The 27,260-nt window shown below is 44.8% G+C and overlaps 1 protein-coding gene across 4 annotated transcripts in view; it reads right to left on the minus strand.

The window, feature by feature from the left end:
- The window catches only part of robo3 (roundabout, axon guidance receptor, homolog 3 (Drosophila)), a 216,117-nt gene that overhangs the window by 143,070 nt on the left and 45,787 nt on the right, over positions 1-27,260 (minus strand). Inside the window, exon 1 of one of the 4 annotated variants that reach the window (XM_052046221.1) lies at positions 2,692-3,222. The exons of the other annotated variants lie outside the window; for them this stretch is intronic. Within the exon in view, the coding sequence (XP_051902181.1) occupies positions 2,692-2,755 (64 nt within the window). The 5' untranslated portion in view covers positions 2,756-3,222. Of the gene's footprint in view, positions 1-2,691; positions 3,223-27,260 lie in introns of those variants that run through there. 4 annotated transcript variants of the gene reach the window in all.

A 27,260-nucleotide genomic window follows, 5' to 3' on the forward strand; every position in this document is an offset into this window, starting at 1 on the left:
CCCAAAAAAAATATTCCGCACAAGGGTGCAGTAACTGTTTGCATATACTCTGTACAACATCCAGTGTATGAATCAGAGTGTACCGGTAAATAAAAAAATCCCCAGTGGCAGGGGTCTTTCTGCAATGAGGTTCCAGAGCAGCATGTGGCTTTTTCAATCCTTGTGCTGCAGCTCTTGGAAAATAAATCACGAGTTAATAATTTGTTTTTATTTTACTTACCGAGATTTTTAATGTCATTCTAAATTCAAAAATTACGTTGGACTGTTAAATAAAACATGGTTAATTTGCTCATCGCTATGGTCTCAAAGCCAGAACTCATTAAATTAAGATTGAAGCATTACTTTTGATGTATTTGGCCATTCATAAGCTATTTTATTAATAAAAAAAATCTATATTGTGTATCTTCCTGTGGTCACATTCAATATCGGAGAAAAGGGCTAAAGGCGATTACTATTGCTATGTCTCAATGTGCAACATGCTCTGCTCTAAGGTTCACGCTCGAGTACAAATGACGCATAAAGAAGCAGATCTCATTTTGGTTCACTGGAGGTTGATCATTAAAGTTTGGATTTTCATTTCAGAAACACAAGGATGACTAATTGAGAAGTTGTAATCTTCAACGCTGCATCTTTTTTTCCCCAGAATTCCAAACACCGTATTTTCATGACCATACGGTGCACCGTACTAAAGGGCGTAGTGTCAGTTTCGGGTGCTATTTCTGTGTTGAACTCATACAAAAGATGGATTGTATTATTGGACGTGGTCATGGTAAAACGTACGCTACCTTAACAAAACACGGTATCATGCATACATGCTAGCGTATGTTTTTGAAAAAGCTGTGAGAGCAAAACAGAGTTCGATTGTATTTTATTAAAGTATTAAACCAACGTACTCATGTTTCTTTTTGATCACTCCTCATCCTCAAATCCATCAAAGTCCTAATCTTCTGTATCCGAAATGAACAGCTGGGCAAGTTCACAATTAAATACACCAGATTCCCTCTCGTCGTTGTCAGAGTCAATCTCGTTGCTGTGCGGCTTTTGCGAAAGCTCGAACAACAGTGCAAGCACGGACGTTAGTCCAAGCATCCACAATCCATTCACAAATTGTGGCGTAGCTCTCCTGCGCTGCCTCCCAGTCTTAGTAAAGCTGTCAACTAACATCATCTCTTTGACAGGGAAGGAGACTGAGATGGTGGGCAAAGGGAGTAAGTTCCAGCTCGATATAGTTGCAGTTCCCCAGCTGATTGGCTATTTGTTGATTTCAACGCCACGTTCGTGTGGGGTGGCTGGTCCTGATTTGTGTTTGCCTGTGGACCAAAAGGCAGCTCAGAGGAGCAGCCCTTTCGAAATGCTTGGGGGGGGGGGGTCATTGCTGGGGGGTGGGGAGGGGCAATGCTCATTTTGACAATATCCAAGCTGTGTGTTATTATTGGACTGTGGAGAGACAATGTCTCCCAGCTAGCTTGGAAGCACGACAGGATGTCCTCGGAAGAGCTGGACAAAGTGGCTGGGAAAGAGGGTTGTCTGGGCTTCCTTGCTTCCTGGCCCCGGATTGGCAGAAGAAAATGAATGGATGGATGGACATAACCCATCTTCCTCATTGTCACCCTACCCTGGGCTTGTCAACAGTGAGTTTGTGCACAGCATAAAGGCGTAGTTGCATTGGCAAAAGGGCTTGAAGAAATTCACCATTTATAAATCTGTCTCATCAAAAAATAAATACACACACACACACACAAAAGACTTTGGTGCCTGCAGTGGCAATGTGAGAGTAGGTATAGACAATAATGGCACGAGACACAAGATCCTCCTTCAGATACAGCTCTATGATTCTAAAACGCTATCCAGCAACCTGTGCACTAACCTCTACGAACTTCAAACCGTCTGATTTTATCTGCATTGCAGCAGTAGATAGAGCAGTTAATCATTAAAAAGGTGGTATGTGGCTTAATACTAAGGCATAATGACATAATTAATTTCAGGTAGGATCAATTATTGGATTTGTAATTAGCCTTAGTGTAGAACTGTGTTTGCATCACAGTAACTCCTCATATTGTTGCTGCCCATGTATATGTGAGGTAAACAAAAAAAGACGTTTACACATATTACATATATGCCTTCACAGTACATTGCTTATTCTCAAGTCAATTGTAAAGACTGTAATTCTTTGTGCAGAGCATGTGTCATTTTATAATGGGTCTAATAATGTAGATAAACGAGCAAGGCTGACACCCACCGATGTCAGATTTCAATGGGGAGCAGATGCTGGCCAGAATCTAAGGTCCCATGGGCTGGTCCCGTAGTAAAGCTGCACATGGGCTAATCATATGTCTAATGGTTTAAGTGTCCTTTGAAAATAACGTAATCGAGAAAGATTTGTCATTTTATGCAACCGCAATTCACATTCAAATGGCCATAATAAACGTGTTTTGCTCACATATAATCTGTTTACGGTGAAGTGTTTAGGACATTCCGTCAAAAATGGAAGCAAACATGTTACCTCACAGTTAAGAGGAAAGCTCTGGGTGACCTTTGTCTTCATAATTATGAATTTAAATGCCGTCGATTTTCGACGGAGCGTCCATGAAATCCCGGGGGAGTAACCTCGACCTTGTTTGGGAGCTGATACGACGCGCATGTGTGCAAACATCACTCAAACCAACCATCTGAACGCAAAACTTAACTTACCATACGACGGACGCCAGAATGCATATAAAACCAACAGGGAGACTAAGATTAGTCGATACTCCATTATATACTGAAACGTTTCATAGGTAGATGAGGGAGCTCAGTCTTGGGGGATAAAAAAGCCAACTGTGTTAAATTAAGTCTCCATGAACAGAGTAAAACTCCACAGGTAGCAATATAGCCGCTGCTCTCGTTGAAGTCAGAGTTTAAACATCCCAAAGTAACTTTTCCAACACTCTGAAAATCTGTTTCTAATCCAGCAAACAGTTCATGCGAGTCTCAGGTGATGACAGGACAGGCGGCAGTGATTGCAGGCAGCGACCGGTCTGTCTATCCTTCTTTTTTTGCGGTTTAACAAACCAGACAAAGCATTAAAAATGTAAAATGAATGTAAAAATCAAATTAGTTCCAAACATAAACGGAGTAGTCGGGTTGACGGGAATCACCATTCAAAAACAGCGCCTGATATCTTCCAACATACTTTCATCCTCTGTTCCCTCTTGTCCGCTACCCGGGACCGCCTTGTTGTTCTCTGCGCACCAAAGAGAAAAGGTAGGCGACAAAGCTGTTTCCGGCAGACTTGTCAAAATAAATCGCATATCAAGACGAACGTGGAACTTTGCCGATCACGTGAGAACATTTCTTCTAGCCAGGCAGGAAACCATTTTTTTAAATTTTTTTTATTGATTGTATTCACTATTTTGTTTGACTTCTGAATAGGTCCGACCAACACGGACTGTTTTATATTGGAGGCGTTGTCTTCGCATTATATCCAGCAAACTTGACTTAAAATACCGGCGTGCTGTAATTCTTAAAGGGCCAGCCTGCACAACATGCAACTCTTTTTGAAGCAATTAGAATAACTGTTTTTTACGGAGTTGTAAAGAAATCCTGGAGCCGTGTATGAAAGAGGGCGTCTTACACACACAGGTCTTATTAGAAGGCATACTGTACTTTGTACTCATTCTTTTGTGATCCATTCAATAAAGCAATTACCTTGTGATGTTCCCATTAATAGAGTTTGTGCATGGTGTCATCATCGGCCTGTCTGACATTTTGTAGGCAACGGGACAATTCTTGACAACGCAAGACATACTCTGTTGTTGGTGTTCCCTCTGACTTATTGTCTTATTGTCGCATATGAGGGGCTTTTCATGCCACTCATATGCCTTGGGCTAAATTTACCAATGCAACACATCGTCAACATGTTTCATATTGAAAGAACAACAGTGTCTAGGACAGGGGTGCCCAACCTTTTTTGACCCAAGATCCACTTTTCAAGCAGCCAATCTCCCGCAATCATCCTGTTACGCATGTGCACGCATACACGCACACGCACGCACGCCCCTAGCCATACATCCGCGCACAGACACACAGTTTTTTTGTCCCATTTCCTCACAACGACCGACTTGGGACGAGTCCAGGGGCTACCAGTCGATCATGATTGATGTATTGGACACCCTTAGAAATGGATATTCAATGACAACTTAAATGTTTTGCTTGTACCTCTAACCATTCCTTCTCGTGGACTGGAGAGATGTGTTCCATGGCTGCAGTAACCAACTAAGTAATACCACTACTTCATTTATGCTTTTTTTAATATGCAAGAAATAAATATTGTGAATTGTTTCTGACCTTTTACTGAACTCATTTAAATTAAACATGTTTAACAAACAAACAAGGGCGGCCCAGTAGTCCAGTGGTTAGCACATCCGCTTCACAGTGCAGAGGTATCGGGTTCGATTCCAGCTCCGGCCTCCCTGTGTGGAGTTTGCATGTTCTCCCTGGGCCTGCGTGGGTTTTCTCCGGGTGCTCCTGTTTCCTCCCACATTCCAAAAAACATGCGTGGCAGGCTGATTGAACACTCTAAATTGTCCCTAGGTGTGAGTGCGAATGGTTGTTCGTTTCTGTGTGCCCTGCGATTGGCTGGCAACCGATTCAGGGTGTCCTCCGCCTACTGCCCGAAGACAGCTGGGATAGGCTCCAGCACCCCCCGCGACCCTAGTGAGGATCAAGCGGCTTGGAAGATGAATGAATGAATGAATGAATGTTTAACAAACAAGGATCAATTTAAGTAAAAATCACACTTTATCAAATGAATAAAAAAATCGATAACAGCATGCACGGTTCATGGCGTACAGACAAGTGTAAACCTCAAAAGATGGAAGCAAATGTACATGACATGGTTACAACTTCAAAGGTACTTGTTTGAATGACGGTGTTCGTGGGATGGTTGACCGTCCTCATTGTATGGAGGTTCTGCAACCATTGGTTTATAAACTGCACATTAGAGGCTAATGATTTATCATTTTTATGATTGCTCCAAAGTGTAGACACTCACACTTCAAACGAGTTCCATGGAAATATCCGCTACACACAAAAGAGGCAGGTGTCCCAGGTCGCTGCTCCACTTTGTCTTTGGAATATCATAGGGATCCAAACCATTTAGAATGTATATTTTTGCAAGGTCATTAGAGTCACAGTCCAGCTTGCCCTTGTAAAATCCCACAAGCGTACAAAATGATGAATGATGATGTCGTGATGGCACGGTGCATAAGGTCAGGACAGACGGATCAGTATTGAGGCCATTTTATATCACACTTATCAGAGCCCACTGTTCCACCGACCGACCCATTTATTGTGCATCACCGTATGTGCTGCCATGACGCTACAAGATGCTGTGCCATGTCAAGTGAAGTGGACGTTTGTCATCATGCCCAATAGAAGAATGTTCAATTCTGACGGGTTCAATTCAGGCTTCAATGTCTTGAAGGACATTTCGACAGAGGACTGTCAGAACTGGGATTCAAACGCGCAACCCTTTGCTCCCTGGATGACCGTCTCTACCAACCAAGCAACAATGACCCATAATTTAACCCTGTCGTGCACCAATAATAGCAACCTGTAAGCTGATAACATGATAAACTGTCCACTGTCGTAACCGCTGTCCCTGAACGGGATAAATACTTTACACCAAGCATGTACGTAGCATGCGAGGAATCTTTTGATATGTATTGTATGGTCAGTGCTGATGGACAGTCTGTGGCTGGATGGATGCATGGCTTGAGGAGCTGACGATGAGAAGAAAGGAGCGTCGCGCAGAGCGCCGATGCGTATGTGGAACTGGGAGTCGCGACTTGGAATTGAAGCGGATTTACACGGGACAGGAGAAGAGAGCCAATCACTCTTTTTCGTTAATGGATGCTACAGCTTTTTTTTTGCTTTCAAGCTTAGCTTGTTGCTTGTAGCAGACGTGTGCACATTCCAGCATGACGTCTTTATTCCACTGGTGAAAAGGACACTTTGATTCGGTCCTCTTTCATCTATTACTGCTTCAAACAACAAAATGAATGGAGGAAAAGTGGTTAAGATGGCATGACTGTCTGTTTTATGTGTTGGGTTGTATTATTTTGTCATTTTATGTTAAGTGTTCTTTTCATGGCGGCACGGGCACCTGCAGCGGCTCCTCTTGTTGTCTGTTTAAGAGGGAGGAAATTTCATCTGTGCTGTATGGCTTCACATTTGACAATAAAGTTGTACTTGATACTTGAATTGTTTGTTACAGAGCATAAGTGACCAGTGAACAATATACCGGTAAATAAGTATCTGAACTATTGTTTCCAGCAGCCGAGCTGAATAAATCTGTTTGAGAAAGAAAAAATGGTGAACTCACACATCTTCATCATCAGCAAATGTGACGTCATTTATGCCCAAGTGGTTATCCGACAAAAGCAATCCTTTACACTGGCGCTAGTACGAATCTGACTGCAAAATGTGAAACACCTTCTGATTGTGCCGAAAGTGGAGCTATGTATACAAATCATGCAGTCAGCGGAAATGGTCCAGCGCGAAGAGGCGAAAACACACGCCACACACTGACTTCAAAATGTCACTATTTATCTGAGTGCATGCTTTGCCTGCCCTTGATGAAATGCGAAAAGCAATATCACAAGTGCCAAGAGATGCCAAACTGCAGCCAATGAATCCTGACACACCAACAGCCCCAATACTGCAATGGAGCAATCACACAAAATTGGGTTTGAGGGCTCTTGAGGTGCATACACAAACCCTAGTAAACATGCAACTCCTGACATTAATAAAGGAAAATGCATTGAATATTTGCATGCTTGGATAATGCATACTTAGAAGTGGTTCAACGCATAGACACACTGCAGGCTATGAATGGCTGGATTACATATTGTGTTTTAGAACAGCAGATAACTCAAGAAGACAGCAGCAGATAGTTCTTTGCCATTTTATGCATGTGCATGTTTAATTCTAATTTCAGAAACTGATTAATTGAGCGTTGCTCTTTGATTGAATAAAACATGATGAAGCCCTCCACCGTATGCGGTTCCACTCGGCTGTGACTGATCATTGCTACTTTACTGCCTTTGTAAAACATTTGCCATTGCTGTCAGAGAAATCAAGTACTCCACGAATTTAGACTAATTATCCACTTTAGCAACTGAATTACAATTACAACCCATCAGTGAGGTTTGGTGCAGTGCAGCTGAGTAAGAGATCGTATGTCATCTCCTCACACATAGGCTTCATTTTATGATGTGAATTCTGTGATTCATTGCAGTCATGAAGAAAATGCAGTTGTTCCTGCGCAATTATGGGGGAAAAAAAATTCAATGACCTTTATACTCCAATTACTTAAAATGATTCTGAGTGGGACTTGGTAAATCCTTCACGTTAGTCTACTGAATGCTTTTTTACTATCTTATATCAATTGTTATTGTTTGCTGATCAAGTGGAGGAGAAGGGGAAAACGCATTTAAGGAAATGTGTGTATGTTTGTGTGTGTGTGTGTGTGTGTGTGTGTGTGTGTGTGTGTATATATATATGATGAAACATCCAAGCTCCATGAATACATGAATACATCAAGGAGAAGGCTCCAACAGATGACGTACTCAGAGAATGTCTCAGACAATGGGGAACAGAAGATGAGGCGCTGGAAGAAGGACCATCTGGGAAAACAAGCCCCTACACGGGATGTACCACCGGACCATAACTGAAGTGGCCGAGCTCAACAAGTCCTATCAGTGGCTAGAGAGGGCTGGCCTGAAGGACAGCACAGAGGCACTCATCCTGGCTGCTCAGGAGCAGGCCCTGAGCACCAGAGCCATTGAGGCCCAGATATACCACACCAGACAAGACCCAAGGTGTAGGTTATGCAAAGAGGCACCTGAGACGATCCAACTGCAGGGTGTAAGATGCTGGCAGGGAAAGCCGACATGGAACGCCATAACCAGGTGGCTGGCATAGTCTACCGAAACATCTGTGCTGAGTATGGACTGGAAACCCCAAGATCAAAATGGGAAACACCTCCGAAGGTGGTGGAAAATGACAGATCGAAGATTAAGATCCTTTATTTGTCCGACACTGGGGAAATTTACAGCCTCCAGCAGCAAGAATGTAGGTAGAAAGAACAAAGAAGAAAAAAAACAACAAACACCGTTCAATTAAGTGCAATATAAATACAAAATGGATAAATCGCAGTGCTATTTACAATTGTTTTTCACATCATCTAATTATTATTATTATTATTGTTATTTTTATTCAGCAGCCTGACAGCAGTCGGTAGGAACGAGCGTCGGTATCTATCCTTCTTGCAGCGCGGGGGTAACAGTCTCTGGCTGAAGGAGCTACCAAGTGCTGTCAGGTCTGGCTGGAGGGGGTGGGAAGGACTGTCCATCATAGTTATTAGCTTAGTTAGCATCCTTCTGTTGCTCACCTCCTCCAGAGTGTCAAGGGAGCAGCCCAGGACAGAACTGTCCTTCCTGACAGTCGCTCCAGTCTCTTTCTGTCCCGGGCTGAGATGCTGCCTGACCAGCAGACAATGCCATAATGGATGGCCGAGGCCACCACCAAGTTATAGAAAGTCTTAAGGAGCGACCCCTGAACCCCAAAAGACCTCAGTTTCCTGAGTAGGAAGAGTCCGCTCTGTCCTTTCCTAATCAGGGTGTCCGTGTTTGTAAACCAGTCCAGTTTGTTGTTCAGAAGAACACCTAGGTACTTGTAGGAGGTCACCCTCTCTATGTCCATACCCTGGATGTTCATTGGTGCTGGTGAGGACTGTTTCCTGCAGAAATCCACAACCAACTCCTTAGTTTTCCTAGAGTTGATCTGGAGGAGATTCTGCTGGCAACAGTCCACAAAGTCCTTCGTCAGTCCCCTGTACTCCCGATCATCCCCCTCTGTAATGAGGCCAACAATCGCGGAGTCATCAGAGAACTTCTGAAGGTGGCAGTTTGGAGTGGCGTGTCTGAAGTCAGAGGTGTAGAGGATGAACAGGAATGGAGCCAGAACAGTCCCCTGCGGAGCTCCAGTGCTGCAGAGAAGCCTGTCTGACTCACAGGTCTTCAACCTCACGTACTGCAGCCGATTTGTGAGGTAGTCTATGATCCATTCTGTGAGAAGGTGGTTCACTCCGGCGTTCTGCAGTTTGCCTCCCAGTAAGTTGGGATGGATGGTGTTGAAGGCACTGGAGAAATCAAATAACATGATTCTCACAGTGCTCCTAGCCTTCTCCAAGTGTGACAGCACTGAGTGGAGGATGTAGAAAATGGCTTCTTCCACGCCGATGCCAAGCTGATAGGCAAACTGCAGCGGGTCCAGTGCCGGGCTTACCAGCGGTCGAAGGTGGGCGAGGACGAGTCTCTCCAGCGTCTTCATCAGGTGAGACGTCAGCGCCACCGGTCTGTAGCTGTTCAGTAGCTGTTTCCACAGCTGTGGAGCTATGCCCAGCTTCAGGCTCAGGTTGAACATGTGCTGGACAATGTCACACAGCTGGTCAGAGCAGGTCCTGAGGAGCCGGGAACTGATCTTGTCCGGACCTGCTGCCTTCCTCACATTCATCTTCCTCAGTTGGTTCCTCACCTGCTCTGTTGTGACTGACAGGCAGGAACCAGGTGACAGACTGGGTTGATGAGAGCTGGTCGAAAGAAGAGGGGGAGGAGAAGAAGTCCTCAGTGGGAGTGGTTGCAGTTGGTGGTTGGGGGAAGGGACAGACGACTGGTCAAAACGGTTGAAAAAACGGTTGAGTCCATCTGCCCATTCCTTGTCCTTCTCAGTCAATGTCTTTGGGCTGTCATGGCCTGAGATGGTTTTCAGGGCCCTCCAGAGACCAGTGACATTGCTGGCCTGTAACTGGTCCTCCAATTTCATCCTGTATATCTTCTTCCCCTCCCTGATCTTTCTTCTCAGCTGAATCTGCACGGCCTTCAGCTCCTCTCTGTTTCTCGACATAAAAGCTCTCTTCTTCTCCTTCAGGAGGGCCTTTATGTCGGGATTAATCCATGTTTTGTTGTTGGAAAAACACTGCACAGTTCTGGTGGGTACGGTGTTCTCCTCAATGAAGTTTATATAGTCCGTGATGTTGTCAGTGAGTGCATCAATGTCCTCCCCATGAACCTCACTGAAGAGTTCCCACCTGGTTGTCTCGAAGCAGACCCGCAGAGCATGGATGAAATTGTCTACTTTTATCTCAAATTCACCTTTTCATTTGAAACCCATACATCTTCACTATGTAACAAAAATAAAGGAATTGACTTTGCGTTCCAATACTTTTGGAGGAGACTGTAGTTCTTAAAAAAAATCTCTCATCTCATCTTAACAGGAACTTTCTTAAAAGCACGGTCTGATATTATGTATATTGTTGACTACAAAAATGGTCAGCAACTTATCTCGAGACTCACTTCCTTCCTGTTTCCAAACCACCAATGATTGCTTGTACAACAGTGATGGGAAACCCAGATAAACTAAAATTTGGTGTGGAAAAACGGTGTGAATTCACCCATATATAGATGTGCTTTAGATGAAAGCAAATTGTTATGTAAACATGTTTAATGTGATGACTGGAAATATTTTTTCGTGGGAGGTATGTTTTCAGTGGAATTTGCAGTTATTTCATGAATATGAACTTTCAGGGAGATCGGTTACTACAGTGGACAGCTTCTATTGTGATCAGGTTACAGCGTGCATGAAAGGGTTAAATGCCGTCACGGTGATCTTAGCACAACTCCCCAGTGCAGGGGTCAGAAAAAGACGGCTCAAGAGCCACATGTGGCACTTTCATTCTTCTGCTGTGGCTCTCTTTGGTAAGAGAGTATTTGAGGAAAACAATGAGTATTTGATTTCAAATGTGCTTCTATTTTTGTTTGCTCCTTTTTGAAATGTAATTCTAAACTCGAGTATTATGATGAACTTGTTCCATTTGCCCTTTCATGTACCAGTCGACCAGCGGGACGCCTACATGCAATGAAGTTTCTACAAAATATATTGGACTCATAGTAACGTTACTAACAACGAAATAAATCATGGAAAGCAAACATGCAATGACAGTCGGAGTTCCTTTTAAATTCGTGTCAGACAGGGTGCCTCTTTGGGACCAATTGTAGATGATTAATTCCTCCACAATGTGTTTTGTCGTAGCAGTTCCCTTAAAAAGGCAACGACAGCAATTGGCACTCGTAGCAACATTTGCTTACATTCCGTTTGCTTTCAGCCATGACTGTGTATGGCGCTTTTTACGCTCTGGGCGGGAACCTGATATTAAGTTCAATTTACGCCTCGTTCCTTTTGACACCAATAAATGAATATGATTCTCGTCGCTCTTCAAGTTTCCTTCCTTTTTTTTTTGACCCACATCTGGAAATAAGTGTCTCAGCCCTTGAAGAGGCCCCTCTGGATGGATCCTTTTATTGATTCATTAGATGGCGTGATGAGATGACAATATAGCTCTTTATTGATCTGCCTTTCAAATAGATTGGCTGCTCCCCAACCTTGCTGAGAAACAGAGGGCAAATGGGATGACCCAGAAGAAGGTGAGTTAAGTACACTTTTGCGGGGGCAACTTATTTTCTGCTTCCTTACCTTTCTCTTCTCTCTTTCTGCTTTGACTGTGCCCCACATTGTGAGAGAGTTGATTTGCATGGCTGTCATTTCTGCGATTTCGTTCATACGCTTTGTTAGCATCTCTATGGGCCCACCCACTCTTACCTTTTTGTCACCTCGTCCGCTTTGTCTTTACTATTTTCTCAACATCAAATCCCCCCTTATTTAATAATTGCCAATGTGAGCCTGCGGCAAGGCACACTTGCCGTTCCCCTCATGTTCTGAGCAAGTAAACAAATTGATATGGGTGTATGGAAACAGATTGGCCTGAGAGCCCCCATCTGTTTGCTCCTACGCCATCATCGGAAGGGTAGATCTGAGGGTTCATGTTCACATTACCCCTTTGTCTTACTGTTTATTGTGCATGTTAAATTGCTCCATGTACAGCACTTTGTATGCAGCGATGGCTGTTTGAAAGTGCTCTATAAATACTGTTGACTTGACTTGACTTGACTTTGTGCCTCTGTTGTCACTTCAGTATTGGACTCGGAATGAAAGGAGGGTTTTGTGAGTAGAAAACTTGTTTGTTGGATGGGTAAACACGATGTTGATTTTTACATTACGGAGAAAAGGAGGCAATACAACGTACAGTTTATGCCCAGTGACGTCAAATGTCTCAAAAATATTGTGACCCCCCGCCCCCCAAAAAACTAAATAAAATAATTGAGATTCTCTGCATAAAATGCAGATATTGGAAAGTGGTCAATAACATACCTAATGTAATGATGAAAATTAAACTTAATGTAAAATAAAGCCTTCAATAAACTTTAGAGTTTCAAATCTATTGAAGTGGCATGTAAAGGTGTAATCATAATTACACCCTGTCTCAATGTTTGCAAATATTATTGACATTCATCCAGGTCATTTCATTCTCAGTGCTTTGAACTGATTGCAAGTGGTCTTCTCTGTTTGCCCCCAACCCCCACCCTCACCTCTCCCACTCTCCTTCTCTCTTCCTCACCCGTTAACACGGCAAAATTAATGAACGCAAGCTTTTTCAACAACAATTGACCAATTGCAAAGATGAATGGATAGATAGATAAATAGACAGACAGACAGACAGACAGACAGACAGACAGACAGACAGACAGACAGACAGACAGACAGACAGAATGCTGGCTAGCCAGATAGAATATATGGTGTGTTTTGTACTCCAACAAGAATTGGTTTGAATCTGAAAATCCTTATTGATTGCATTACATCAGACCGAATTGAATCATTGCACTTAAACTATATTGGGATGATAATGAATCAGCTTTCAGTGGACACATACTGCATATCTTTGATGGAAATGCCTTACTTTTACGTACTTTTCAGTCCTGACAAGTTCATCAATTGTGTGTGAAATGACAATAAGAAACTAATTGCGAAGAAACTTAATCTTAGACTGTAATGAATCAAACTGTACTCCCACCGAATCAAACCAAATCAATTTGTTCCACTTGTGTATGTATCACAGGTATTTTATACCCACTGTACATTGTTTTTATTTTCCTTCAAATGCACTGTCATCACTGATATATTTAGAAATCAATCCATTTCCATTCTGTCAGGCGACAGAATTCAGAATTCCAAACAATGCTCAGGCTCGTATAATCTGGCAGTAGATGTACAACTTTTTTGAAATAGCCTTCCACTCTGGCTCCAAGTGAGTCAGAACAGCAGGTCAGAGTACACATGGTTGCAGACCAGCACTGTAATTTAGCCTACACTGCCAACCCACTCCATGGAGCTCCCATTCATTGTTCTCCTTGGTGATGAAATTACTCTTTCAATTTTCCAAGTGCGCACTGAAGCTCAGGGGAGGAGGGTTAGTGGCAGCAATTACCACTTTCCCTCGAACACACATGCAATGACAAATGAGCCTGGGAGTCCGCATTCAACAAACTCCTCTGGCTTCATTCATGTGCTCACCTGGCGTTCCCAGGAAGACCTCGCCTTTTCAAGCTGCTAGTATGGTGTGTGACAGGAGTCATTCAAGCATCCCATTTAGCTGCCCTGCCTGAAATGCCTTACAGGTATTGTAAGGCACATATAGGAATGACATTAGCTCGAAGTAGACAAACGAGCAGAGCCTCGGTTGTTATCTAGTATACACCTTGACTGGAAACATACTTTGATTTGCAACATCCATCCACCTACTGTTGTTATCGCAAAGAGCTTTTTAAGGGTTGATAGATGCGCCCCCCGCCCCCTCAAAATCAGTACTGTTCGAAGAGAACTTGTCATTTCATTGGTTGGTAGCATCACGCCAGCTCGAAGTCGAAATGAAGTACTTAAGTGCTCAGCTCACTGTTGACCATTGAAAGCCGCTGAAAACAGAAATACATGTCTGTTGAACTCATTTGCATACACCCACAAAGCAGAGAGAAGCAGGAGGATGTTTTTTTTCCAGGACAACGCAATTTATTTTTTTTTTTCCTGACTGCAAAAAGTGGTCAGTAATTTTCCAGGTTTTCCACTATGCGTGGGAACTCTTAACAATAAACAACAATTGAATTAAAAAAATCATCACATTCTTACAAAAGACTTCTATCAATTTAATATGATAAAAACAACAGAAAGCTGTAGCATATGGCTGTTTACTATACTGCTACACGATGTTACGGCAGTGTCGCAAAGCATTGGTGGGTTGGGTGACAACTGAGACCTGTGACATCAGTGGAATAAAAGACCGTTGAAAAAGCCAGTCGTGTCCTCACGTTTTTCGGACACAACATTTTGGCGACGAAGATGGACTTTAACGCAGCTCCCTCACCTCGTTCCTTGCGCTCCCCGGTGAGCCACCAGTCCCGTGGTCCCGCTGGTATGACTCTTTTACAACATATCTGACGGCGATCGGACTAAACAAGGCAAGCGACGCACGGCTAACGGCTATGCTAGTGCACAGCTTGGGCGTCGAGGGGCAGCGCATTTTCCGTACTCTCGGACCCGCACGGACTTATGCAGATTGTGTCGCTTTATTGGCTGGACATTTCGCTGCTCCGCAGAGTGTGATAGTCCGGCGCATTACCTTTCGCCAACGACGGCAACACACGGGCGAGCCGGTACACCACGACATTGCCGATTTGCGGTGCTTAGCGGGCCTCTGCAAATTCGGCCGCTTGGAGGAGGAGATGATTCGGGACCAATTAGCGGAGCACACGATTGATCCCAAGCTCCGGGAGAAACTGTTACTGTCGCCGGACGACCTCCTGCTGTCGAAGGCTGTGGAAATGGCGTTCCAAATCGAGAATGCAGCACACTTAGCAGGGCGGCTCGCGAATCCAGACACACCCACCGCTTCACGCTCTCCTGCTCTGGCTCAGATTGTCGCTCCGACCGCTCAACCCTCAGCCTCCGCCTCCACCTACGACGGTGCCAAGGTAAATGTGGCCGGACGTCAAGGGGCCGCCACACGCAGACCTTGTGCCAACTTTGGCTCGGCCTCACACCACACGCGTGCGCCATCTTGCAAGGCCACCGGACAAAGATGCCAGCGCTGCGGAAAGATGAACATCTTCTATAGGATGTGCCGCTCTGCCCCCACACCGACAAAACCCTCATCCCGCTCACCTGACCGGTCGGGCCTGACCACCATTCACTCCGTGGGCTCCGGCGCCAAGCCATTCAAGTGGTGCACAGTGCAACTGGACGGCGTGAGCTTGCCACTCCTACTTGACACTGCAGCCTCCAGGTCTCTGTTGAACGTGTCCACAGTTAGACGCCTATTTCCCCGGCTCTCGATTAAGGCCAACGCCGAAGACTTGTTTGGCTATGGCCACGTTAAAATTGGCATGGTGGGCACCGCCACCTTCACCGGGCGCTATGGCTGTAAAACTCTCCCTGCTTTCACCTTCCAAGTCTCCCGTCATGGCGCCAACCTTTTGGGCTTCGACTTGTTTTGCGCACTCGGACTCGGATTTTCCATCACGGACAACGTAAGCGCCGCAATTCTGACGGTGACTACATCCTGGCAGCACCGTTGGCCATCGCTCTTTACAGGTTTGGGCTGTCTCACTGCCTTCAACCATCAGCCACTCATTGATCCTACTGTGTCCCCCGTGATCCAGCCCCTCGCCCTGCGTGATGACATCTCGGCCGAGCTACAGAAACTCCTCGATGCTGGCATCATTGAGCGGATTGACGTGTCCCCTTGGATCTCCAACCTGGTGGCAGCAAAGAAAAAGACGGGTGGTCTGCGACCCTGCGTTGACCTCAGAATGGCTAACAAATATTCCTGACAAATACCCACTGCCCACAGCGGAGGAGTTGGCTGCCAAGTTCTATGGGTCCACGGTGTTCACAAAACTGGACCTGCGCCAAGGCTATCTACAGGTTCCCCTGCACCCTGACAGTCGTAACCTTAGAGCCTTTGTGACCTACATGGGAGTTTTCCGCTACACCCGCATGCCCTTCGGCCTCAGCTCTGCCCCCAGCTGTTTTCGAAAGATCATTCCCACCATCTTCGCAAGCATCCCGGGGGTGGTTGTTTACCTGGATGACCTTATAGTACATGGTGCGACGTGTGACCTGCATGATGACCGCCTCTCCAAGGTGCTCGATGTGCTGGCGAGCCACAACCTCACCCTGAATGGGGAGAAGAGCATCTTTTCGGCATCGGCTATTGAGTTTGTGGGATTTCGCCTGACTGCTGATGGCCTGAGTCCACTACCCTCCAACGTTGATGCAGTATTGCGCCTGCCAGAGCCCTCGTGCCCCGCAGAACTGTCCACCTTTCTGCGCATGACGGCTTTTTACTTGCGCTTCCACCCCAACTACTCTGAAACAACCGCGCCACTGCGTGCCCTCCTAAAGCAGGACGCCTTGTGGTCGTGGACGTCAGTATGCTCAGCAGCCGGCTCAAGACACAGCTCAGCTCCCCACCAGTGCTCACCCATTTTGACTTGGAAAGCCCAACATTCGTGACCTGTGACGCATCCAACACTGCAGTTGGGGCTGTGCTGTCCCAGATCCATCATGGGACGGAGCGCCCAGTAGCCTTCGCGTCAAGGTCACTCACTTCTGCTGAGCAGAAGTACTCTGTTGGGGAGAGGGAGGCTCTGGCTTGTGTTTGGGCATGTGAGAGGTGGCACATGTACCTGTATGGTCGACACTTTACACTCCGCACCGACCATAAGGCTCTCACAGCCTTATTAGCTACAACCGGGTCAGGGCACAAGCCGCTGCGGTTGTATAGGTGGACTGAGAGGTTACAAGCTTACAATTTCACCACCCAGTTCACACCAGGTAGGGACAACGTGGTGGCGGATTTGCTTTCCCGGGCCACGCCCAGTCCCGCACCGGACACAGACCATGACACCTTGGAACAAGTTTGATCCTCCATCTCCACACACCCCTCCAAGCTGCCGTCTCACTGCAAGACCTTCAGGCAGCGTCCGCCGTAGACCCAACACTAACCAAGCTCCGGACCTTCATCTGTGAGGGCTGGCCCGCAAAGGTCTCGGAGGAACTTGCACCTTTTTACCGGGTGAAGGGTGAGCTTTCTTGTTGGAACGATGTCTGTGTGGCTAGGGGGCTCTGTACTGTAGTTCCTTTCACCTTGAGGCCCCGCATCCTGACCATGGTTCACGAGGGTCATCTGGGTATCGTGAGGGTCAAGCAACGCTGCAGGGGCCTGGTCTGGTGGCCAGGTATTGACAACGATGTGGAGACCATGGTCAAGGACTGTTCAGCGTGCCTCACAAGCGGCAAGACTGCCCACACCTCTCCCTCCCCTCTGCAACCCGTGGCGTGGCCGGTCGGGCCATGGACTCATATCCAGGTCGACATTTGCGGTGAACTCCATGCCATGCCTCATCACCAGCTTTTCCTCCTGGTGGCATACGACCTCCACTCACAATGGCCCGAGGTTCTGGCTGCTGGGTCTATCACAACCGAGGTCGTCACGGGCTTCCTATCCTCTCTTTTTGCATGATGGGGCGTGCCTGACATTATCACGACGGATAATGGGCCTCAGTTCATCTCAGCTGACTTCGCAGCTTTCACGGGAGCGAGGGGGATAAAGCATATCAGGACCGCCTTGTATCACCCAAGGCCAACGGGGGCGTAGAGAGATTCAACCAAACCCTCAAGAATGGACTAAGAGCACACCTGGCGGACGGCCTTCCCTTCTCTTCCGCACTACAGGGCACTCTGTTGCATTACAGAGCAACACCTTATGCCACGACTGGCACCTCCCCAGCTTTCCTTATGCTGGGACGCAAATTGCAGCTGCCCCTTGATCGCCTCCATCCTCCAACAAGAGCCACTCCAGCATCAGCATCCTCTCCAGCCAGCAGGGTGGCCAATGAGCAGCAGCGGATTAGGCGGCGATTTGATGAGAAGCACCGGGCGAAGCAACCCGCACTTACTGTGTCAGATTGGGTCCGCATTCGCCGGCCCGGCCGTTCACACAAACTGGACTCATTCTGGACAGCGCCGGTCCAGATTACTGCTCAACTTGGACCAGCCACCTTCCGTCTGGCCGACGGGTCACGTTGGCATGGCAGCCGCCTCAGGAGAGTGGCATCACCTACTCCTTTGAATGAAAGAGCTGTAGCAGATCTGGACCTCTCCGACAGGGACTACGATTTTCCTGCTGCTTGTCCTGGGACACCGGTGAGGCGCCTTCAAGAACATGGTGAACCAGCTGTGCCCGAGGGACCGGGGCCTCGTCCAGCTCGGGTCCGCCTCCGACCTTGTTATTTAGATGATTACGTGACTGAGTTCCAGCTAGTGCTTAACCTGTTGCGTGGCAGAATACCCACAAGGCTAAGTGGGTAAACCGGCAGTCTACCCGGTTTGCTCAGTTCAGGAAGGGCTTTGTTCTGTCCCTTGTCTAGTTGTTTGTGATTTGAGAAGTTTTCCAGATTCCATCAAGGGAGGGGGTAAATGTAGCATATGGCCGTTTACCATACTGCTACACGATGTTACGGCAGTGTTGCAAAGCATTGGTGGGTTGGATGACAACTGAGACCTCTGACAACAGTGGAATAAAAGACCGTTGAAAAAGCAAGTCGTGTCCTCACGTTTTTCGGACACAACAAAAGCATTGCTAAAATTGGAAACAGGTTTGCTAGAATATGGTCACATATTTTACCATTTATTATACTTGCTTCATATTTCAACTCAATTCCATGAAGTATTATTGCAGATATGTACAGGACTGTGCACAGTATGTAAATAGCCTCATGTCCTGCCTGTTTCTCAAACCGTCTCATTAGATTCCTGCCGTGATATATGTCTTAATTCTCTATTATTTGACCTATTTGGAGCAAAAAGACCCCTTGTATTTCCTAGCGCATAGCTGTTGTGTCTGAATTGAAAAGGAAACGTAATTACTCTTCGAACATATAGAGTCAGCTCATATATTTCGGAAAATACATCTAATAAAGCACACGCAATATGTTCTCCCCTTTGCTTTACGCAGCGTGATACTGCTTGCATATGATTTCAGATCTGAAAGAGTAGACATTTTCTAACTATAGCAATAGTTGTTGCATCTCCCAAAGGTAAAAAAAAAGAATTGCCTCCTTACTCTGAAATGGGACAAAACACCCTGGACCATAGAGAGGAAGAACTTACAAGAAAAAGTTGATTATTAGTATGACAATACAATGCATCTTTATTGACCGTATTTTCTGCACTACAAGGCTCTTGGGATAATACGGTGCACCGTAAATGAATGGCCTATTTTAAAACAGTTTCAATATATAGGTCACACCACATCATAAGGCGGTTAGAATAGAAGCTCAAGTAGAGGCTGCAGTTGTCCTATGCATCCACTAGATGAATCTATAGGGGTGTTCACACAGGGCTGTCCCAGTAGAGCGTTCACACGTGCAAATTAGCTCCGGCGTAGCCCCGGAAGAAGGCTTACACCGGACCAAATTTGATCCACCTCAGGAAATTTGCTCCGGAGCAAATGCTCTTTTGCGAAGCAGCACCGATGTAAATTTGCACGTGTGAACGCAACTGGGTTAAATTTGCTCCAGAGCAAATGCTTGTGAAGCGGACGTACAGCGAAAATGCGTTGCTTTCGTGCTCTGTTGGACTTCCGTCATGTGTTTATTTAATAATGACACAAGACTTGGCTGGTAACATCTTTCCTTTTGCAGGAGACTGGACTGTCTCTGAGTTGATTGTGTAGTTTGTTCCTTTGTTGTGTGTTCACAACCCCTGCCCCCATACAATTTATTTTGTGATTTCCTCTCTTGATTTTCTGTTTGGCGCATTACGTATTTGCTTTTCTGAGTGTCATTGAAGTCATCGTTGATTTACGTTTTCGGGGGCAGTCACTCTGGAGCAGAAGGCACAGAGACTGAGAAGGAGAAGGACGTGCCTGTCCAGTTGTCGCTTGAGTTGTGTATACGTTTTAAAAAGAACCAACACAACAGCTCATTTGTTTTCTGTCCTTTTGCTCCGCTGCAGAAACTGCCGTGTGAACGCAAGTGGGGCTGCACCGACGCTGTGCCGGTGCAGACACGCTCCACACAATTTGCTGCGGTGCAAAATATATCGCAACAAACTACATCGGTGTAGCGCCGGAGCAAATGTGTGCTCTATGAACACCCCTTATGCTAAAGGGAATACAATACAATACAGCTTTATTGATATAGATCTTTCACAACCGCTGCAGCTGTAACAATGAGAACAGGTCACAAATACGGACATGAAACATATAAATACAAATGACGTTACAAAACAATAAATGAAAGACAAGAGGTTATGAAGACAATTGAGTCATAAAAAGGCATACAAACCTCGTGAGATCACATTTACAAGGAGCTAAATATCCTGAGAAGTCTTGCTTGTCTACTTCTTCCTTCGTAACTTTAGTCAGTAGTTAACTCTGCTTTTGGTATTCTCTTCGTTATATAATGGCTACGCAGAGCTCACAAAGTAGTTGTCTGTTTGATTGTGTGTTGGCGAATGCACATGCCAATTAGTGTCAGGCAGAACCCTTTTAGGTTACAATTGGTTGCTGCTAATAATCACCACTAGATGGCATAGGAATAAAAACAGGAAAACAACCCAATGGGGAATATAAAGAGACTGTTAACCCCATATATAAGGTGCATTAGTTTTTCGGGTGCACTGTCGGCTTTTGAGAAAATTTAATGATTTAGGTGCGCCTAATAGTGCGGAAAATACTGTTTATAGCGCTTTCACAACAGCTGCAGCTGTGACAAAGCATTTTACAGAACAGTTAACATTAAATAAACAAAATTATGTAACAGAACACATAACATAAAACATGGACAGTCATAAAATGGTAACAACTATTCCTGCGTACGCCTTGTTGTTTGAAGCAGTTATCGATGAAAAGTTTCCTTTTAGCAGTGGATCAGAGACGTCATGTTCAAAAAAGCTGCATGAGGTCCCACAGCTCGGCTACGAGCCAACTTTGAAAATATACAAGAAGATCTTGCGTCCATTGATGAGAAAAGAAACTGGTTCACTTCTGTCAATTCTAGATTGGCTTCAGTGGTAGTCAGTATCAGCATCAATGGTATCTTATCATGCTTTTAGATGTCATGTCATTGTTTTTGGTTCATGTTATCAAAATCCGCACAAATTACTCGCGGTAAATTTCTTGAGACGTATTTCTGACAAAAGTTGTGCAGCTGGATCAGCAAACCTGAAAAAGTATTAAGTAGGGCATATCTTTCCCAGTCCGACAGAATCTCCTATGTTGCTACACCCCCCGTAGGTCCCTCAAGGATATTTCTCTTTTTAAACTCTGTTTGATTCCACGCCTTTAGGCACTCTTTCATGACTCTTCTCGCTGTCTGGTGCGAAAATGTGAAGAGTTTGGTGAAAAGTGGCACTGACTTCCATCTCAACCCTATTTGCAGACTGTCAGGGTTAAGCTTCATAACCTTGAGGGGGGAAATATATGAGATGATCATCCATTTTCTTGTGAGAGGTCAGGCAGAGAGAAAAGGTCTGGACATTCCAGAAGGCTTTGAAACCTCAAAGAGAGAAAGGGGGATATACCTTAGCCCAGAGGGATAGTGGTAGTGATTCACGGCGGTGATACTGGGGTTCTCGAGAGTCAACTATAGGTCGGAAAATAGCGTGAAATTCACTCAGTATCATGACATACTGTACATCCACACACGTCAGAAGAAAAGCTATTGAATTGCTCTCAATATACTTTAGCTTGAAGCACCCAATGGCCTGATTAAAAGCGATGAGTGAGTATAAATCGGTTTGATGCTGCAGATTATTTTTGTTTATTTGAATTTGATTAACTTGAATACTTTGGAGTTTGTAGTTTTTTTTAAATTGTTACATATACACATACATATATAAACGTAACAAAACCTACATTAGGATCATGCTGAATGAAATCGAAATGCCAATGAATCAAACCGAATCGCATCGCCTCATGGTTTTGTAATCCTACGGCATACAAACTTTCCTTTTAAATAGCGCTCAACAGTAAGGACAATGCATGATGTCCTTTCACAGTGCATCATTTTTAGGTTGCTTAAGCAGAACAAGCCAGACCTCTCCCGATTTGAAAACTGCATGATTGTGTGAAAAATTTCACCTGCGGCTGATGTGATTGAACTTCTGATTTTGTTCAGGTGACCGCTTTGGAACATTTCGGGCTTTGGTAACATCGCTTTTGTTGATTAAGATTAAGATTAAGATATCATTTATTTGTCCTTTATCCTTTATTATCCTTTCAGAATTCAGAAAGGAAAACGCTGGGTAGGGAGAGGGAAAAAACACATGCTCCAACTATCCTCTTCCGAGGATAATTTAAGTCCAGGATAAAAAAGACTCTAACACATAAATAAAGCATATGACAGTTACAACAAGTCACAAGACATAACATGTTATAAGGGGGGAGGCTGAATGGGCGCGGGTGGACGCAGCCGAAATGACCAGCTGCACGGTCACCGTTGCGCTCCGCATATCGAACCACGTCACGGGGGAAAAAGAATCGGAGCGATGAAGACGGAGATAACAAGGATGTGTATGCGCGTGTGGTTGTCCAGTTGTGTATGTGTATGCGTGTACAGGTCATAGCTGCTTCGTCGAGGTCTGCTCATCATGAAGACAGTCCCGACTTATCAGTCCATGGCCGAGAAGGAGGGGGGTGGTGGCGGGGGCCCTAGACTCCATGCGTACTTCCATCCAGGGGAAAGGCCAGATAGCGTTGTTTGTTTTGGAGGGACGGCCGCCAACAATTCCAGACAGCCTTGAGTCCTTGGTCTGTATCTCCTCACTGGCCAACTTGATGTGTGTATTTTCGAAGTGACGAGTGATTTTTTAATTTTTTATTATTTTTTTTTTGCAAAAGGGCTTCGAGCGGTACAAGCAATAATGCCTTTTTCTGGATGTTATTTTTGTGCTTATTTTTGGGGTATACACAAACAACTACGCATCCGTTTGAATGCAGCGGGGAGACTTTTGCACAGAAGTGGCTGACATCTGAAAGGGGAAAATAAATACATCACCGGACCGTAGATAAATTTGAAAACTGCATGCATCGGGTGCTTGCCGCACGCGCCAAAGGCGACGCTTTCAAAAATGTGCGTGCAGTTTTTGCAAGCTCGGCCAGTGTGCTCAGGTGTTTTCCATTAGGCACTCAGTTCCTGTCCCGATTTGTTTTTGTTTTTTTAGATTTGTTTTTGGTTTCGTCTCATGTTGTGTCTTGTCTGGTGGATCATGTCTTGTCCTGTTTGGTCAATTGTTTTCATCTCAACCTGGTCCCTTCTATCATTCCAGTCAGCTGCTCCAGCCACTCGGCTCTTGCCCACGTGTTCCCCGATGCCTCATCAATAAATTTATATTTAGTTCGCTTGGTTTCTTCCTGTCTTTGTCGGTTCATGGTGGTGTGTTGGTGCTCTTTGTTCGTTTCAGTAGTTACGTCCCTGAGTCGTGTCATGTCATCATGTCCAAGTCTTCTCCCAGTGTATGTTTGTTACTGTGAATCTTATGCCTTTCGTCAGAGCCGCATGGTCTCTTGCCTTTTTTTTAATTTTATTTTTAATTTTTTTGGAACCATTGTAAAAAGATGGCTTCATACCCATGAGAGCAAGGACATTTCTTGACAGAAAGTGAGGCAGTACAGCACCAGAAGTAAGCCCCCGGCCACTGATTTCATCTTTCACTCCCCTGCGAGGGCATGGAATCTGAATCCCTTGTTCAGAGAAAATTATTGCTGGATTATTTTTAACTCTGCAACTGCAATAAATCGACCTTACCTGGATTTATGAGATACATGAGGGAAGGGTGACGGCAAGAATGGGGACTGAATTCTTGTTGTGTATTCATTGCATGCACCCATCTGTTTGCTCGACTCCTGCTTTATCATTCTCTCTTCCTGCCTTTGTCTCCCCCTTAGATCCCAGTGATGGCAGAGATGGCCTGGTCATATATAGTACGCAGGTTCCCACTTTAATGTCTCCTCCCCTTACTCCCTTGCTCCAGGCTCAGATTTCTTCCCTACCCCTGCCCTCTGAATACAACGTCCCCGTTGGCTGATCTAGAGAATGGACTGAGCTTGAAGCAAGGAAAAGGGGAGCAGGGGCAGAGAGATGCATTATGGTTGCTCTCTCTCTTTCTCTCCGCTGTCTGCCATTATTTATGATGTCTATAGCAGGACCAGAACGACGGTGTGACCTCAGGGAACGTATCATCCTAAGCACATTGTTGAAACCGACTCCTCATGTGTACTGACCTGAGTGTTTCGGCTTATTGACTGATCACTATCACAATACAATAGAGACTCCCGTTCTATCAATTTTAAGCCGTCAACAGGGTTGCTTTGACGGAAAAAAACAAAGATCTATCAGATTGAATTCAAAGTTGGACCACAGGGAAGTTTAATGAATCTGTAATTGGTGATTGTATCCCACAGGAATGTGCCAAATGCTGACCAATTGCATTGATGGAAAGTTTGACATTCATATATTTCGCAGTCACCCCAAATGACAGTAGCAATTTTCAAGGGTTGTCCTCACACTGACTGAACTGGAAGATTAAAGATCATCAAAATAAGTACATGAACCCTTTCATGCACCCTGTGACCTGATAACATGAGAAGCTGTCCACCGTCTCTGAAAGGATTAAATCTGGGTATCATTCATCAACAGTGCCCTTTAAATTACAAAATTTGTCCGTGTTTTATGTTATGTGTTGTGTTTATTATTTTACTTTATGTTAACTGTTTTGTAAAGCGCTTTGTTACAGCTGCCACTGTGTTGAAAGCGCTATATAAATCAGCATGTATTGTATTGTATTGTAAAATTTATATCCAGGAGCAAAGAGTTCACTAGATGTTTTACAACATGCATTCAAGAAAATAAATATTCATGTTAAAAACAAAAAGGGGGGTGAAGGGGGGGAATCTATTTCCGACTTAGACAAATGCCTTTTGTCATGGTTCTGTTTGTGGCCAACAGGTGGCACTGTAGGGCTCCGCCTGCAGCCGCCAACCTGTTGGTCATTGTGTCATTAGTTGCCTGTTTTAAAAAGAACCCCGGCAGGACCACCCGGTGTCGGTCATTGTTCTTTCATGTTTGTTTCTGTCATTGTTTTTGTTGCTCTTTCTGTTTTTGTTTCTGTTAGTTTTCTGCTTCAACCATAGTTTCTGTTTGTTACTTTGGACTTTTTTTGTTTTCAAGACTTTGTTTTGGATTGAGTTTCTTCAGTGTTTTGATAATACAATTTGTCAAGTTCACCCGGCTCCTCCTTCCTTCCTGCCTGCTTTTTGGGATCCTCCACCACCACCGCAACGTGACACCTTTAGATTACAGATACAGTATTGCTCAGTCAGCAACTTGTGTGTTTACAAAACACACACATATTACCTATTTGAAGCTCTGACAAAAATGCAAGAAAGAGATTATTCTTCTGAAACACAAAGGATACCGCCCGTCTGGCTGACTTGCAGAGGCAGTGAACATAGCCTGAGCATGGTAGGAAGTAAGATGGGGTGAAAAGTTATTTTCAAGCTGCTGAGAAAAGCATCTTCAACAAACACAACAAATGATATGAATCAATCTGGCAGCTGTCACATTGTTGCTCATTATTTATACTCCATTACCTCTTCATGAGTCCTGCGGCTCTGAGCATGCCAGTGTATTTGTGTTCTCTCAGTGTTCCAGAGAATTTATATCTACTGTGGGCATCTTTGAAACAGTAATTCATGTTCATAATCATTCATTCATTCATTCATTCATTCATTCATTCATTCATTCATTCATTCATTCATCTTCCGAGCCGCTTGATCCTCACTAGGGTCGCGGGGGGTGCTGGAGCCTATCCCAGCTGTCTTCGGGCAGTAGGTGGGGGACACCCTGAACCGGTTGCCAGCCAATCGCAGGGCACACAGAGACGAACAACCATCCGCACTCACACTCACACCTAGGGACAATTTGGAGTGTTCAATCAGCCTGCCACGCATGTTTTTGGAATGTGGATGGAAACCGGAGCACCCGGAGAAAACCCACACAGGCCCGGGGAGAACATGCAAACTCCACACAGGGAGGCCGGAGATGGAATCGAACCCGGTACCTCTGCACTGTGAAGCCGACGTGCTAACCACTGGACTACCGGGCCGCCGTTCATAATCATCATCATCATAATCATAAAATGTAATTTTTTAAAAATACACTGCATCGTGTTTTATCATGGACATAAATAAAATAATAATATTAATAATAATAATAATAATAATAATAACAACAACCCTCGTGGAAGTAAATAGCAGCCTTAAGTTATTTTCCCTATACAGTTGAATCAGTTGCTTATTCAATAAAAAAAAAGGGAGGGTTTCTGAGAAGGACTTTCGCACCTCCTGCACTATTGCTTCTATGGATTTCTGGATGCTAAAATAGGATGTTGGCAGAAGAGGAGGTCGCGCTGATAGATAAAAGCTTATAGCCCAGGAACAAAGGAGTAACGTAATGTAATCGATTTTAAATACATGGTTCAAGTAACCCCTAATTTTAATTGTGTCACAATTAAGATACAACTTGTTTAATTGAATTCCAGGCAGAAATAAAATGTTACAAACCAAGCACACCTGCTGTTAGAAAAACAAACAAACCAACACCGCTAATCAAATTAGAGTTTTTCACACAACAATGCTGAGAAAAAAAGATCACAATCAACATTGTGAGACAACGACAAACCGACAGTGATTGCTCTGCAGATGGAGTCAACCATTTCACCCAGCCCACTGTGAGAGACGCTCAAAATACTATTTTCACCAGTCTCCTCATCTTCCGACGGCTCTTACTTTTGTGTTTGTATATGGAGTGACGCCGACGCCATGACCACAGCATCCCCAGCAGCATGATCAGTACAGACTACCGATATGCACTGCAGATGCAACAAAGAGGACCTCATAACTCACAAATGACAATACAGACAATACAGTTTTAATGATACATTTATATGATCAGTGCAGCTTCAATAAGTTCGTGAGAAGGGTGGTTTGGAGAAGATGTGATCTGTTCAGATGGTCAAACACTGACTCCCTTCGAGAGCCATTATTTTCCTTTACAATGACTAATGCGCTTTCACTCCATACAATATTGCAGGGATAGAACAAACAACGTGACTGAGATTTGTGCTGTCGTTTGTGTGTGAATGTGTTTTTGAGTGTTGAAAAATAGTGGCCACTACATCACGCTTTCATTTCTCTTTCGAGCGAT

The sequence above is a fragment of the Hippocampus zosterae genome, chromosome 16 (assembly GCF_025434085.1).
Source record: "Hippocampus zosterae strain Florida chromosome 16, ASM2543408v3, whole genome shotgun sequence".
NCBI lineage: Eukaryota > Metazoa > Chordata > Actinopteri > Syngnathiformes > Syngnathidae > Hippocampus > Hippocampus zosterae.